The sequence below is a fragment of the Wickerhamiella sorbophila genome (genome assembly GCF_002251995.1).
Source record: "Wickerhamiella sorbophila strain DS02 chromosome Unknown contig3, whole genome shotgun sequence".
Lineage (NCBI taxonomy): Eukaryota > Fungi > Ascomycota > Dipodascomycetes > Dipodascales > Trichomonascaceae > Wickerhamiella > Wickerhamiella sorbophila.
The window spans coordinates 821,131-835,858 of record NW_020194004.1 but is presented as its reverse complement, the minus strand read 5'-3'; the positions used below and the strand labels follow the sequence as shown (position 1 = coordinate 835,858).

General features: G+C 47.1%; 8 protein-coding genes across 8 annotated transcripts; 3 read left to right on the top strand and 5 right to left on the bottom strand.

Moving 5' to 3' along the window:
* Positions 1-336: 336 nt before the first annotated feature.
* B9G98_02330 (GMP synthase [glutamine-hydrolyzing]) lies at positions 337-1,923 on the bottom strand (the record flags this gene model as incomplete). Its single annotated transcript, XM_024808887.1, has 1 exon — positions 337-1,923. The coding sequence occupies one exon, from the start codon at positions 1,921-1,923 to the stop codon at positions 337-339; it is 1,587 nt and encodes a 528-aa protein (XP_024664655.1).
* Positions 1,924-2,071: 148 nt separating this feature from the next.
* On the top strand, positions 2,072-2,998 carry B9G98_02329 (Protein farnesyltransferase/geranylgeranyltransferase type-1 subunit alpha; the record flags this gene model as incomplete). Its single annotated transcript, XM_024808886.1, has 1 exon — positions 2,072-2,998. One exon carries the CDS (start codon positions 2,072-2,074, stop codon positions 2,996-2,998), a length of 927 nt encoding a protein of 308 aa, XP_024664654.1.
* Positions 2,999-3,071: 73 nt separating this feature from the next.
* B9G98_02328 (Epsin-1) lies at positions 3,072-4,490 on the bottom strand (the record flags this gene model as incomplete). Its single annotated transcript, XM_024808885.1, has 1 exon — positions 3,072-4,490. One exon carries the CDS (start codon positions 4,488-4,490, stop codon positions 3,072-3,074), a length of 1,419 nt encoding a protein of 472 aa, XP_024664653.1.
* Positions 4,491-5,049: 559 nt separating this feature from the next.
* On the bottom strand, positions 5,050-6,201 carry B9G98_02327 (Nucleolar protein 12; the record flags this gene model as incomplete). The annotated part of the gene is made up of 1 exon (XM_024808884.1): positions 5,050-6,201. The coding sequence occupies one exon, from the start codon at positions 6,199-6,201 to the stop codon at positions 5,050-5,052; it is 1,152 nt and encodes a 383-aa protein (XP_024664652.1).
* Positions 6,202-6,371: 170 nt separating this feature from the next.
* Positions 6,372-7,004, bottom strand: B9G98_02326 (Elongation factor 1-beta; the record flags this gene model as incomplete). Its single annotated transcript, XM_024808883.1, has 1 exon — positions 6,372-7,004. The coding sequence occupies one exon, from the start codon at positions 7,002-7,004 to the stop codon at positions 6,372-6,374; it is 633 nt and encodes a 210-aa protein (XP_024664651.1).
* A 120-nt stretch (positions 7,005-7,124) lies between these two features.
* Positions 7,125-8,075, top strand: B9G98_02325 (Mitochondrial distribution and morphology protein 12; the record flags this gene model as incomplete). Its single annotated transcript, XM_024808882.1, has 1 exon — positions 7,125-8,075. One exon carries the CDS (start codon positions 7,125-7,127, stop codon positions 8,073-8,075), a length of 951 nt encoding a protein of 316 aa, XP_024664650.1.
* Positions 8,076-8,174: 99 nt separating this feature from the next.
* On the bottom strand, positions 8,175-10,478 carry B9G98_02324 (putative nucleolar complex protein 14; the record flags this gene model as incomplete). The annotated part of the gene is made up of 1 exon (XM_024808881.1): positions 8,175-10,478. One exon carries the CDS (start codon positions 10,476-10,478, stop codon positions 8,175-8,177), a length of 2,304 nt encoding a protein of 767 aa, XP_024664649.1.
* A 138-nt stretch (positions 10,479-10,616) lies between these two features.
* B9G98_02323 (hypothetical protein) lies at positions 10,617-14,726 on the top strand (the record flags this gene model as incomplete). Its single annotated transcript, XM_024808880.1, has 1 exon — positions 10,617-14,726. The coding sequence occupies one exon, from the start codon at positions 10,617-10,619 to the stop codon at positions 14,724-14,726; it is 4,110 nt and encodes a 1,369-aa protein (XP_024664648.1).
* Between the last annotated feature and the right edge of the window lie 2 nt (positions 14,727-14,728).

Genomic DNA, 14,728 nt, shown 5'->3' with positions numbered 1-14,728 from the left:
GAAATGGAGGGGCTCACGAGTGAAAACGCCGGACAAAAACTAGCTTCAGCTTGGGCAGCTAAGGAGGCGCTTTATAAAAGCTTCCCCTTGACCGAGCAGAAGGAATGTCGCTTTAACGAATGGCGTAAAGAGGTTGTTGATGGACAATATCAAATGGTACACAACGAAGCTCGTGGCGACCGGTCAATGCTATGTATCAGTCACGACGGTGAGTACACCATAGCTTTTGTAACTCGACTGGAGGGCCCGAGGAGCGACAGCTGATTTCTTTATGAATCGTTTTTACCAAAAGGTACTAATATATTAGATGTTTTTTTTAAAGGATTTTAGAGCCAATTACTCCCATTCAACAGTGGCAGGGGGTTTCGAGGTCACATCGTAGACCACACGGGCAACACCACGAACCTCGTTAACAATACGACGAGAAACAGTCTTGAGGAACTGGTAGTCGAACTCAAACCAGTCGGCGGTCATAAAGTCCTTGGTCTCAATGGCCCGCAATGCAATAACCTGCTCGTAAGTGCGCTGGTCACCCATAACACCGACAGATTTGACGGGAAGCAGACAAGCGAAGGCCTGGGAAATCTTATCGTAAAGACCAGCCTTGCGAATCTCCTCGATGAAGATGTAATCAGCCTTGCGAGCAATCTCGATCTGAGGGGGCGAAACAGGACCCAAAATACGAATGGCAATACCGGGGCCGGGGAAGGGGTGACGCCAGACAAGATCGTGAGGGATGCCCATAAGCTCACCGAGCTCACGAACCTCATCCTTGAACAACTCGCGCAAGGGCTCAATTAGCTTGAGCTTCATGTCGTCAAGGAGACCACCGACGTTGTGATGGGTCTTGATGGTTTGCGAAGGACCTTTGAACGAGATAGACTCGATAACGTCAGGATAAAGGGTACCCTGGAGCAAGAATTCAATCTCGTCACCAGCCTTGGGGGTGATCTTTGCAGCCTCGCGCTCAAACACACGAATAAAGGTGTTACCGATGATCTTGCGCTTTTTCTCGGGGTCAGAAACGTCCTTAAGATTGTTCAAAAACTCTTCGCTGGCATCGACCACCGTCAAATTGATGCCAAGGCCTGCAGTCAGGGTCTTGTGCACTGTCTCGACCTCATTAAGACGCATAACACCATTGTCGACCAAAATGGCATGGAAGCGGTCACCAATAGCCTCATTAAGGAGCTTGGCTGCAACGGTGGAGTCTACACCACCAGAAACGGCACCAATAACCTCAGCATGGGGTCCAACGAGCTGGCGAATACGCTCGATCTCAGTGCCAATGAAGTTCTTCATATTCCAGTTAGTGGAAGCTCCGCAGATCTTCACCGCAAAGTTCTCCAACAACTGGGTACCTTTGGTGGTATGAGACACCTCGGGGTGGAATTGAATACCCCAGATTTGCTGCTCAACATTGGAGATAGCAGCATATGGGGAGTTGTCAGTAGAGGCGGCAATAGAGAATCCATTAGGCAGAGCGCTCAGCTTGTCACCGTGGGACATCCAAACCTGGAAATTATCAATACCGGCAAAAAGAGGATTCTCCTGCTCGTGGACATGAATGGTTGCATGACCATACTCACGCTCAGAGCTAGCAGTGACACCAGCCCTATTATTGTGGGTCCAAGCGATCTCCTGCAAACCATAGCAGATACCCAAAATAGGGACGCCAAGGTCAAACACAGCAGGGTCAACATGGGGCGCGTCATCAGCATACACAGAATAGGGGCTGCCAGACAAGATTACTCCCTTGGGCTTCCAGGAAAGCTCGCTGATCTTTTGGGTGCAGGGAAGCATTTCGGCGTAGACATGACACTCACGAAGACGGCGAGTGATCAAATGGCTGTACTGCGATCCGAAATCCAGAATGAGAATAGTGTCAAAGACATTGGACACTTCAACGGGTTCACTGCTCATCTTTTATGTGGTGAAAAAAAATTCGGATGGTGTATGCAATCAGAAAAAGAAAAAAAATTTGGGGTTATAAGCCTGCTTAGTAACAGGCATCTCTGATCCCCTGGCCAGATCCATCTACATTTCTCTACCCATAACCTCACGACTAGGCATGTCTCTGTTTTGGGAGGACTACAACTGGGACGACGTCCAGCCAGTCTTTGAAGACAATAGTTCGGGAAAATTAGCGGCTATTGCGTATAGCGACGAATATAAAAAGGCAATGGGGTACCTAAGGGCCGTAATGGGTGCGGGGGAACACAGCGAGCGAGCTCTGGCTCTGACGAAACAAATCATAGCAGACAACGCCGCACATTATTCTGTTTGGGACTACCGGCTGGATATTGTGAAAAATATTGGCAACGATGTTTTTGATTATCGCAAAGTCGGACTTGTAAAAAGCCATGCACCAACGATAGGGGAGGACGGGGAATGGCTGAACGAGCTCACGCTTGACACCCCCAAGAACTATCAGATCTGGAATTATCGCCAGCATCTCGAGATAAAAGACTGTCCGGAATACTACAATGGCGAAGTTGTTGCGGTAAAGTTCATTCTCGAAGACGACCCTAAGAACTTCCATGCATGGTCACACCTCAAATGGACTGTCTCTTCGTCATTGAAAAACTGTTCAGCCCCTCTATTACTGGAACCATTACTGGAGTACACAAATCAGCTGATTCAAGAGGATGTGTTCAATAACTCGGCATGGAGTTTCCGATACTTTTTGTACCAGACCTGGCCAGTGCTTAAATCCGCGGAAACTCTGGACAAAGAAATACTTTTTGTGGAAGAAAAGATCGCAATGGACCCTATGAACGAATCTCCCTGGCCATATTTGAAAGCTGTGTGCAACGAGTTCTCGCCAAACGCCTTGTCGACACTGAGAAGCGTTGCCATCAAGTTTCCAGATAATGCAAGAGCCTTGGAAGCTGTGGCCGAAACCAGCCCGGCCGAAGAGCAAGCGGCATACTGTCAAAAGCTCTGTGAGCTTGAAAACTTTAGGGCCAATTACTGGAGATACAAGTTCAAATGCTAGCCGTACTTCAGCTTTTGAGAACTATAACCACAATCTCATTAAATTATAAACATCACAGACGTCCTAACCAAGTCTACAAATCAATCAAGTTGCTACTTGAACGTGAGGCTTCAGCATTTCCAAATCCATAGCCCGTATAGGCCGGTTGCATTTGAGTGGTTGCGATGCCAGTATACTGCTGAGGAACAAAGGGGTTGTTGGAGGTCATTTGATTGACACCATGACCTGCTGAATTGATAAATTTAGAGGCAGTGTGCTGAGCAGGAATACGCTGGGAACCAGTATTGCCAAAGGAGTCGGCTGCTGTTTCGCGGCCTGTTAAAACACCCTCCAGTTTCTCTGCATGCTGGGCAATCATAGCGCTCTGCCTTCTCATTGAACGGCCGGTGGACTGCTGTTCCAATGGCTGCTGCTGTTGGACAGGTTGTGAAGGAGCTGAAGCTTGGTTCATGTTGAAAGAGGCAAACGGATTGTTGGACCCAGTCTTGACAGGTTCCAAGGGCTGCTGGTACTGGGGCTGCTGGTATTGAGGCTGCTGGGACTGGTACTGGGGCTGCTCAAACTGCTGCAAACCAGTCTGGGTAGCCTGCAGTTGCTGTTCAAGGGCCGCGATGTGGGTCTGCTGCTCATTCCACTGCCTCTGGAGCTCTGCTTGCTGCTGCTGGTAAAGCTGCTGAGCTTGATGGTAAGCCTGAAGTTGCGTTTGGTCTTGATAAGGGGCCTCGCTCGTTGTACCGTAAGCCAAGTAACCGGTACTGACAGTCTGCACTGGGTAAGGATCCAGAGTCGTATCAATAAGGTTCCCATTGAATAGATCACGGCCATTCTCCTGAGAAATCTCTATAGCACGTTGAATATCTTCCTGGGATGCTGAACGCATCTGGGCCCGGCGCTTGTCATCTTCTGCTGCGGATTGCTTGGAAAGCTCAATAGCACGCCGCATTTCATCGTCCATTTCCTCGTTTTGATTTGGTCTATTTCGAGGGGTGCTCTGCCGAGATCTGCTGCCGCTGTCAACATCAGAGTAACGCCGCCGACGGCGACTGTGAGGTTCTCTGCGCTCATTGCGAATCGCGCGCAACCGTTCAGTGTTTTGCAAAAGAGATGTTAGTTCTTTGGCACGAGATCGAATTGTATGACCACTGTCCCGCCCATTTTCATCAGTGTGCTGAAACTCACGCAAAGTCTTGATAATGTACAGGTTTTCACGGCACCAAATGATAACATTGTCGGAGCCGTAGTGCACTAGGTAGTCCAAGAGAATCAAGGACTTGTGAACATGGCGCCAATATTTCCCCTTATCGTTCAGTCGTTTATCGATCATATCCATAATAAGAAACAGCTCATGGTTCTGGTACGTTAGTTCTGCAACGTCCTGCATTTCCGCCGTAGACGGGGTCTCGTCGTTGTTTGCAGTGATTTTGCGCACCTTCACTTGCGACGAACTGTAGCCATTCGTCACGTTTTTGATTGACCGCACGAGTTTCGACATCCTATCACAAGATACTGAGTGGGCAGGCGTTTAAGTTGAGGAGGGGTCTAACGATTCCGTCAGCACGCCGGCATGACGTTTGCTCGGTGGCGGGTCCTTCTCCGAAACGGCGTTAATTGTAGTGTATGTTTGTATAGCCAAGTATTACTGAAGCGCATAAAATACATATAACTCACAGCAGAGAACGCAGGGACTCATTTATAACAGTGCACTCAATTGCCGATTTCGGTCCATCCGGGCCCTCGCCAAGCCACAACCAGTCTGGGACCTAATCCGCTTTGTCAGTCGCCGGCTAGCACATGGACTCTCAACGCAGCCATGTGCATCAACACTCGGGGAAACTGAGTGTGCTGTTTAGCAAGTGGAAATCCGAGGTGGTAGATTTGGACGAAATTCATATAGAGGATGCGCTACGTGTAGAGAAAGACGAAATTAGCTCAGATCAGCATGTCGCGCGCTCTTTGCACACACACAGACCAGTGGCCTGGCAGGATCTTGGACTCGATGATCTGCTAAAAACCAATTAGTCGCACCTCAGAACTATATATATTGATGCTGCCTACTTTTTATTGCTGCCTTTGACTCTCTTCCTAGTAGCCGGCGCATAGTCCGTACCACTTCTAGCTTTTCGTTTACGGCCCAAGCCAATTTTATCTCCTGTTTTAGCACGAGAGCCCTCGAGAACCTCGTTGGGATTGATATGCACTTTCTTGGCTGCTCTCTTTTTTCGAGGAGGAGCTTTGGTTGCAGGAGTGGGCTTGCTGGTATGCTGCTTGGAGTGGGTTACCCGCAGCTTACGGCCCCCTAACTCTCGCTCGTTCATCATGAGGGCAGCAGGAATTGCAGCAGAGTCTTTAAATTGAACGTACGCAAAGCCCTTGCCGACGTTCGTTTTATTATCACGGACGATTCGCACATACTCGATAGACCCACAGTCCATGAAATGGCGGTACAGAGACTCTTCTGTGGCTTCGAAGTCAAGGTTTCCGACAAACACCGAGCGCTTACGATTATGTTCAGCTGGATTCGCTAGGTGATCAACCCGGATGTGGTGGTCGTCAAAGACCTCGCCATTGAGCTTGCAAGCTTCGACAGCAGACTCTTGCTTCTTGAAAACAACATACGCATTGACACTATCGCGTTTCTCATGGACTTTCTGTTTGATATAAGCAGCTCGACGGGGCAATTGTTCGGAGAGCGCGATGGATCTGAATCGAACCGAGGCCACAGGCCCAACTTTAGTGAACAGTTGTTTGAATTGCTTCGCAACTTGTTTATCAGACACCACCCGTGATGAAACATTACCCACAAACACAGTGTTTTCTTGCTTTTCTTTCTCATCTTGCTGGTCGGCCCGACGTGGTTTATCACTTTTCGACTTGGACGTGCTGGGTTCGGCAGTTTTGGACGGTGCGTCTTCTTCGCCGATCAATTTCCGGAAATACTTCTCTTCCAGATTATCGTCTTCAGCCGCCTTGGCCTTGCCAGCTTTGTGTGGCTCCGGATCAGGCGACGACTCGTTAGCTTCATTGTTAACGATTTCATCGGCACCTGCATCATCTGAATCTGAGACTCCTTCGTTTTCCGAAGGCTCTGTTTGTTCTGCACTGCCAATAGCATTATTTAAAGTGTCCAGAACCTCTTTTCTCGTGGCATTCTGGAAAATTGATGGCAAATTTTCGCCCTTGTGGTCAGCTGAAAATAATCCCATGATTACGAGAAGGACAAAAAAAAATCCAGTGCTCATATGCAAATAGATTGTAGGGAACCCCCAATTTTCGACAAACCTGAAAACAGATTAAATCAAATGTTAGAGGTACTAGGTTCAAGAAACAAATTACTACTTAAAAAAAAACTAGTAAGGGAAGGCTGACGCACTTCTTAGACCTTGGCCATGGCGGCAACGTCAACGGACTGGACGTGGTCCTCGTCCTCCTCGATGAGCTCAGTGAGCTCGTCCATAGAGACCTTATCATCCTCAACAACGCAGTTGATCTGCAGCTTGTTCATGCCGAAACCGACGGGGACGAGCTGGTGGCCACCCCACAGGAGACCGTCCATCTCAATCTTGAGGACGTTCTGGGTAAGCTCCTCCATATCAGTCTCATCATCCCAAGCCTTGACATCAAGGGTAACCATGGACTTGGCGGCGGCCTTAGGACCCTTGGCGGCTTTGCGGGCCTCGTACTCCTTCAAGCGCTCCTGCTTGATACGCTCAGCCTCCTCGTCGACCTCCTCATCATCGGAGCCGAACAAGTCGACATCATCGTCGTCCTCGTCCTCGGCGTTGACAGAAGTGTACCAAGCGGCAACCTTGGGGTACTCGTTGGCATCAGGAGCAGCCTTGAGCTGCTTAGCGTGCTCAGCATCAGCGGCAGATTTCTCAGAACCACCAACGAATTTGTTATCAGCCAAGTGCTCGTTAAGCTTTTTGAGGCCGTCAGCAGAAGAAAGATCGAAGCTCATAGTTGCAAGTGTCGACGTGTAATGTGTGACAAAAAAGATTTTCACCATCCGCGTGGGATTTTAACCCTTACCCCCGACCGCATGCTGGTTGCCCTGGGGGAACCCGCACGCTCCACTCGGGTGAGTAAGGAAACTATACAGGGGTGTGTGTGTGAAAGAAGGCTTGCGATGTCAATTCAGATAGATTGGCAGCGGCTAATTGAGGATGCCGAGGTTGTAGAGAATAGACTCAAAGAATTTCTAGATGAGCAGTTTCAGCGCATTGATCTCCCGCCGTTCATTCAGTCGCTCTCGGTGTCGTCTTTCAAGCTTGGAGGTATTCCACCAGAGATAACTATCCGGCACATCTCAGACCCATTCCCTGAGTTTTATGAAGAAGAAGACTCTGACACCGATGGAGAGGCTAGCTCGAAGAATACTACCCCGACCCCCAAAGGTCACGGTTCTCTGAAGGACCCGTCGAAACGACTAAGAGCCTCTAGGCTAATGAGCCCGGTAAGCGAAATACCAACAAAACCTTTTGGAAGAACATCGACTCCTTCTGGATCACTCAATTACTTTCCACATAACCATGGAAGCCAACCAAACGAGCTCTCAACTGCCGCTAATGATATCTCACAGATTATAGACGAGCAGGATGGGTTTGAGTCCGCAGAAAACTCTGAAAGTATTGAAAAAGAGTCTTTTGAGGATCTTGGGCTCGATGAAACATACTCACCGCTGGATGCGCAGATGTTTGTTGAACTTCGATATGCAGGCGATACGCAGCTCGGAGTGGCAGCTACCTTACTCGTAAACTATCCCGCTCCTGGGTTCATTTCTCTACCGCTTGAGTTTAAGATTACAGGACTCGAGATACATTCTTTGGCGGTCATTGCATATATAAAAAAACGGGTGCATTTGAGCATTTTGTGTGATATTGACGGAAATGATCAGATGTCCAGCGACGATGTCAAGGTAATAACACAGCTCAATATGGAGTCGAAAATTGGTGATCATGGCGAAAATGGTGCGGTACTACGCAATGTGAGCAAGGTGGAACAGTTTATTCTCGAGCAGTTGAGGAGAGTTTTAAGAGATGAGTTAGTCTGGCCTGGATGGATCACTCTCGAGCTCTAACCGCGTACGGGGATTCATAGATCGGAATTATCCGAGTGTTTTATAACGGAAGTTGCTATTTTATTTCCCATAATGAGAACAATGCTCCAAATACATAAATTAACGTCGACGCTTGCGTTTTTCCCGTTCGTAGCGGTTTCGCTCCGCTCCTTCTTCGGAATTGATCTTGTTTGTGAGCGATGCGAGCATTTTGTGGTATTCGTTCATAGAATCGCGAGACTCCTTGAGCTTCTCGCGGCCCAAGAATTCTGCATCTCGTCGGATCTCCTTTAGTGTTTGCTTGCGTTCCTTCTTGAGTATAGCCTTGAGCTTTTGTGCTTCGCGAAGTTCTGGATTCATGTTGTAAGATTTGACCTCAGGGTTGAAATTATCCTCGAACAAAGGTGCCTGTGTAACAATTGCCATGGGTCGCAGCTCTTGAAGCTGCAGGGGCCTCTTATCCTGAATAGCGAACTTGATTGTCTTGTCCAATCGTCCTGATACCTCTTTGATATATGCGTTTTCAGCCAGATGATGAAGCATCTTACTCAAGGGCTCGAACAGCTCAGCGTACGCTTCTAAGCTTCGCCAAAGAGTCGATGCTCGGTCAATCACACCCACTAAGGAAACGACCAACTGATCGCCTGTAAGATGCCTTAGTTGTGTTAGCTTCAGGCCCTCCGGCTTGACCTTCGCGAAACTACTGCCTAACTTGATAGTGGAGGTTCTAGGCCCGCGAACATGTTTTGCAGCCGGTTCAACGCCATCGACTGCCGACAAAGTTTTCAAAAGAAAGGCTGGAATTTCAGGAATGAACCGTTTGGAAATTCTCTGATATGCTAAAAGGAGATCGCAGAAATATAGGCCCACAGCGATGCTCTGGGTATCCATTGCCATTGTCTTTGACAGATGCTGGGCCAAAACTAGAGTAGCACCATTGGAGACAATGTGCCACTGATCCGAAGTGGAAAAGAAGACGGGTACCAAAGAAAACATAAGCATATCCGCACCGTTTAAAGGCTTGTTTGACTGGACTTTTTGGTGTACCTCGTCGACTGCCTTTCTGAAGTGATCTCCTACCACGGTGCTATACTTGGGCACTAGCTCCTTCAAGATCAGTACCAAATCTTTAAATGCTGCTGTTTCCTTCGACTGGCAAGTATACTGACATAGAACAACAGTGAATTTTTCGATTAGCTTCTTATTACCAGCAGCTCTGGCAGGATCAACCTGTTTCAAGATTTCTTTGATAGTAGCAACATCGTTACCACCCCCAGCAGAGATAGCACGCTTCAACTCAGCTGTTGTTTGCGGGCATTTAGTGGTCGCCTGCAGATCTCTCTGTTTTGTTTCAGCGTCGCTCTCGTCACTGAACTCAACGTCTTCCTCACTACCATCGCTTTCGAGTTCCAAACCGAACAGTTCTGCATCGTTACCAACCCCGCCAATGTCCAGATCGTCACCTTCACCTTCCATACGCTGCTGTCGCATTTTCTCCAGGTTTGCACGTTTCTCTGCAGCTTCTTTACGGAGTTCCTCCTCTGTCTTAGTACGGTTGCCAGGCTGAGCTCTTCTATCAAAGGCCATTTCTCTTACTGCCTGATCATAGGCTGCGTTAATCTCGCTAACATCTTGCTGGGTGGGGTTGTTGGACTTTTCAAACTGCCTCAGATCAGCCATCAGACTGTCGAAAGCATCTTGGCTGTTCAGCTCATCAACAACATCTTCTTGGTGTTCTTTTTCTTGCTGTCTTGCTGCTCTGTGTAGCTTTGACTTCTGGATAATCTCCTGCATGACTTCGTGTTTGGACTTCTTATGGGGTTCGGCAGAGGCATCAGGCATTGGAACACCCAATCCCTCGTCAAGCTTGCGCTTTTTACTCGAGCTTGGGAGTTCATCATCTTCCAGCCCAAGATCGCCCTCAGCAAAATCGTCATCCATGGATAGAGCCTGTCCATAGTGGGTTAAAATTTCGTTATCTCCATCGTCGTCGTCGTCCAAGTTGAATCTGGAGGCTTTAGAAACGCGTGCCATCCGTTCACGTGCATAACGTTCCACCATTACATCTTCTGAGCTCATATTTTTGTCGTTTTCACCAAAACGACGATCGACAACTGCACCAACCCGGTTCTTGACCCTCTTGAGTGCCTCGTAAGTCTGCTTTCGTTGATCCTCGCCAATTTGCTTTGAGATTCCAGGCTTGCCTTGTTGCCCAGTTACATTTTGTCCAAGTGCTTGGAACTTCTCTCGGTTTTTCTTTGTGTCGAATGGATTGAAGGCCTCTCGAATCGAGTCTAAAACTTTCCGGTCCCGATCCTTTCGATCTCTTCCGTTTCCGCTTTTACTCTTCTTTCCGCCTTGATGCCTCAGAAGATCATGCCGTTGCAAGTCGTTCTTTAGCTTTTTCAGAATGGAGCCTGCCATAGTCTCTAGCCTGCTCCTAAAAAGTTATTATGCGAAAAAAAAAAAAGATTTGTAACTACTATAGGCCCATAGTCAGCTCTGACTGTACGCGTTACTAGAGTTCACCAGACTACTACCAATAGCACCTAACATGATATTATGCCCTATTCGGGAGGTTATATCACAGATTCGGAGGATGAATTACCGGTAATACCTCTCCTCGGAGCGAAAATTGCTGTTGTGCCCACTCCGAGGGTATCACAAGTCCTTTTCGGGCCCTCTACAACAGCATATGAAAGCTCCAAGCGTTCACTACGCCCGCGAAAAGCGTTTCAATTACGCCCATACGCCTACGACAGGGCACTTTATGGAGATTATTTCAAGAATATACGCGCATCAAGCCTTGACGACGTTCAAGATGCAGATTTTGATTTTAGCGATTCAGAGGACACTAGCATACCCAGACCACCTCATAATGATCAAGCTCATAATGATCAAGGGCAAAAAACCCCTGAGGGAAACCACCAATTGGCACGTCGTCGAGTTATTGACAGTGACAGTGAAGAGATCACGAGCTCAAGCGAGATTTCCGAGTCGGATCGCGAAGATTCGCACGACCACAAATTCAAATTTTACAAGCGTCTCTTCAACGATGTAGTTCCTGCATCCAAGCCCAAGCAAGAAACTGAGAGTGCACTAATAAGTATGGAACTTGATGAAGATTCTCAGTCGCAATCGCAATCTCAACCACGCTATAGAGACGACAGTAGTCAATTCTCGAGCAGTCTTGATATTCCAGAAGACAGAAGAATAGACTACATGCTTTCTCATGCCAGTGGCTCGATCAAAAGAGTAAAGCGTAAAAAGATGGTTTCGTTGGTCTCAATTGTTCGTCATATGGGCGACTCGGCGCCTGACTATATGAGAGTTGCGGCAAGAACCTGCAACTCTAATGGTTCGCGAAAAGATGGTCCTAATGGGAAGTTTTTCGCTCTGCACGATGGCGGAGAAGAAAAGAAGACTTTAGCTCGCTGGAAACGTGGGTTCAGGGGAACCCCCAAATTCAGAATTCCCAAACAGTTGCAAACGGCTCTCTTTATAAGTGAAAAGAGCTTCCCAAAAAAGGGTTCGAGTGCACATGTTGACAAAATGTCATCAAATAAACGTTCCAATCCAGTGCGAACTCTGCCAACTGTGGCTGTGGCAGGGGCTCCCAGATCGAAAGTGTCCACGCTTTCAATGGATCACAAAAAGGCATCTCCCGGACCGAAATCTCGCATCAAAGAGAACAGGAATAAAAAAAAATACAATGGATTCAATGCTATTTCTCAGACTATGTTTCGTACACCTATCATTGAGATTCCGGCTGGGTTTGCAGCTGGTGGTCGGAAACATCCACCGCTTCACAGTGGAGCTGCACCTGAGGTTCGCTCACTTGGAAACAAGGCAGCTACGCTTCATGGCACCCAAATCAGTCGAGACTATCATGAATTCGCACCAATGTTCAAGCTGAACTTTATGAGGGATACGTTTGTTGGTTCCAACACTCTTGAATTGATTCACAACGTAGGTGTTTGGAATGGAGAGGCAAATTGTGCACCGTTTGGAACACATATTCTCTCAGCGACTGGGACTTCTTTAAGGACAGATTTCAAAGACCTTGAGAGGATTGTGTCAGGTGCTGTTGGCGAGATTGACGATGTTCTGTTCACCAAAGTTTACGCATTTCTACTAGAAACAACAGCTGGCCTATTTCGACAGGACTTTATTATTGACACGGAAATACGAAGATTAGTCCTAGTGGAATCTACTCGTTGTTTTTGTTCTTCGTTGCAAACGCACATGGAGGGAATTACGAACGTTATCAAGGTACAATTCGCAATCGCCATGTTCACCCTTGTTGTTTCTGAGCAGATGTCATTGCAGGACCCCCTGTATCTTGAACTCTTTGAACGAACCAAGAATGATTATGTTGCATTCCTATTAGATCGTCTGGCAGTTATGTCTCATCAGGCACTCGTCACTCGAAGGGATTTGCATCCGCAAGATCAAGTTGGGCCTGAGCTTGTCATTCTTGAAAGTGGTGTACTTTTCGACTTAATGTTTAAAAAGAAAACCGTTTACTTTTCTAGGTGGTGTAAGATGCCGGAACGTCTTTGGAGCTTCTTATCTGCTATTGCAGCTTTTCAGCACATACGTGGAATTTCTGAATCACATTGGGGCCTCCTTCTAACGTTTCTAACACCTGACTATTTACAAAAACAATCTGATCACAAAACGTTGTTGAGGAGGATATTGAAGCTCATCACAACATGGAAGTGGCCTGTTTCAGCAGAAGTTGTCTTTGTTTTTTTTGAGTACTTTGCTAAAGAGCAGAGATATACAGACTCAAGAGGTGAGTCAGTTGATTTGCCAGCTTTTCTTTGGGCTGGAAATTTTGATGGTACTGCTGGCCATAAAAGTGAACACCATTATTTTTTGGAACTACTTGGTTTAACGCTATCCCGCGTGGATCGTGGGCAAAGCGCGCGAATTGCCGGCAGAGTAACCCCGCTTACTTCACTATCTTTCCCAGAAACACAGAGTATTTCAGCTTCTGACTTGAGTGCTGTCTCGCTTCAGTACGGGATCTTGCTGGTTTTATCAAGATTCGCTCACCCCTCTGTAAGACCCCAGCTCATTCAAATTTCGGATCTTGTGAATCTTTCACATGCACATGTTGCAATCAGGATCAAAGCTTGGAGTGCCTGGAATATCTTGGTGCGTATGTATATTCTTCTGGGGCAAGATTTAGGCGAGTGCGTAACATGGGCGGAAAACATGATCAAAGATGCCCACTCACAGTACAAAGAACTTCGCAAAAGTGGGCATAACCAACCCATTGAGCGTATTGAAGAACTTTTTTTGGAGATTTACACGTATTTTGCGCACTTGGTAAAGTGGAGGCCACAAGCACGTGTGCTGATCACTGGATCCATCTTATATCCGCTTCCGGACATGCCTGCTGAAGTCCGAAGCATAATTTGGGAAATACTCGAAAGTTTGACCGTCAAGCAGCTTGTTCCAGTTGTCAATGGAGTTGTTCAGGCTTTCACTCCTTTGAGCGAGCAATGGGAAATCTCCAATTGGGTCAGTATTGCAGCACTTCTGTGGCCACTACCTGTATGCAAAGAATGGCGTGTTAATTCTTCAGAGTTTGAAGTGTGGAGCCAGCTTATTCTCAGAGTGGGACCGGACGTGTTCTGGATTCAAAAGCTGATTGAGGGGCTTTCACTTCCCTTCACCTCCCAGCCGTTTCAATATATCAACGCGTTCAAGCAGATATATTCTTGGTACAGCGACACTACATCGTTAGTGACTTTTCTGTATTCTACGAATGCTCAATATTTTGCTGACCTCTGGTTGAATAACCTGCGTATATTGTACAAGGACTTCTCAGAGACTGACTCGAAAGTTTATCGTGGATATGTCGCCGAGGTAAGGAGAGCAATATTCGAAAAATTTCCTGTACTCGAAGACAAACACCGTTGGTTCGAAGACAGCGAAGAATATAATTCTATTGAGATCTCTCAGCGGCTTCTGCTGAATGTTTTAAACAAGCACGACAAATCTTCTTTTGAGTTTTTCATTGCATACAAATTGCGATCGTCTTTAGAGCAAAGCGATCGGGGAAGCACTTTTTCGAATGAGATTTTAATGTCTTTGAGCCTGGTAGACGACGAAACGGCAGAGAAAGCTTTCAACTTCCTTGTTAATGATATCTTTGCTTTCTACATTTTTTGTGCTGGTAAAACACACACTATTGAGGGAGTGATACCCCTTCTTCTATCGATTGTTTATACATTGGTTGGGCGCTGCGACCGAGCGTTGTTCAAACCCTACAGATTTTTGTCTATGATTGACAGGTATTTTGAACTTCAGTTAGCCCGGATAACATTCAATTCTTATCTGTCTGCTTCAGTTGCTGGAACGTACCGACTAGCTGTTCTCTGTTTACGGCAAGCTTTTGTTGATCGGTCAATACCCACTGTATTGATACTGCTCAGGCATCGGGCTTTGAATTTCCTCGAACGGAGTAAGGATCACAGCAAAACCTTCCCTGTTCAAAACCTCACCATTCCTGAGTTCAGTCAAGATTTAGCCACGGTTAATATTCTTTCGGACCTCGACATCACTTTACCGCCGGTGCTTGAACAAAGCGGTTCACAAGAGGCCGAACTGTATCTTAAGGTTTATGAACTTGCTCAATCGAAAGCAAGTGATTATTGAAC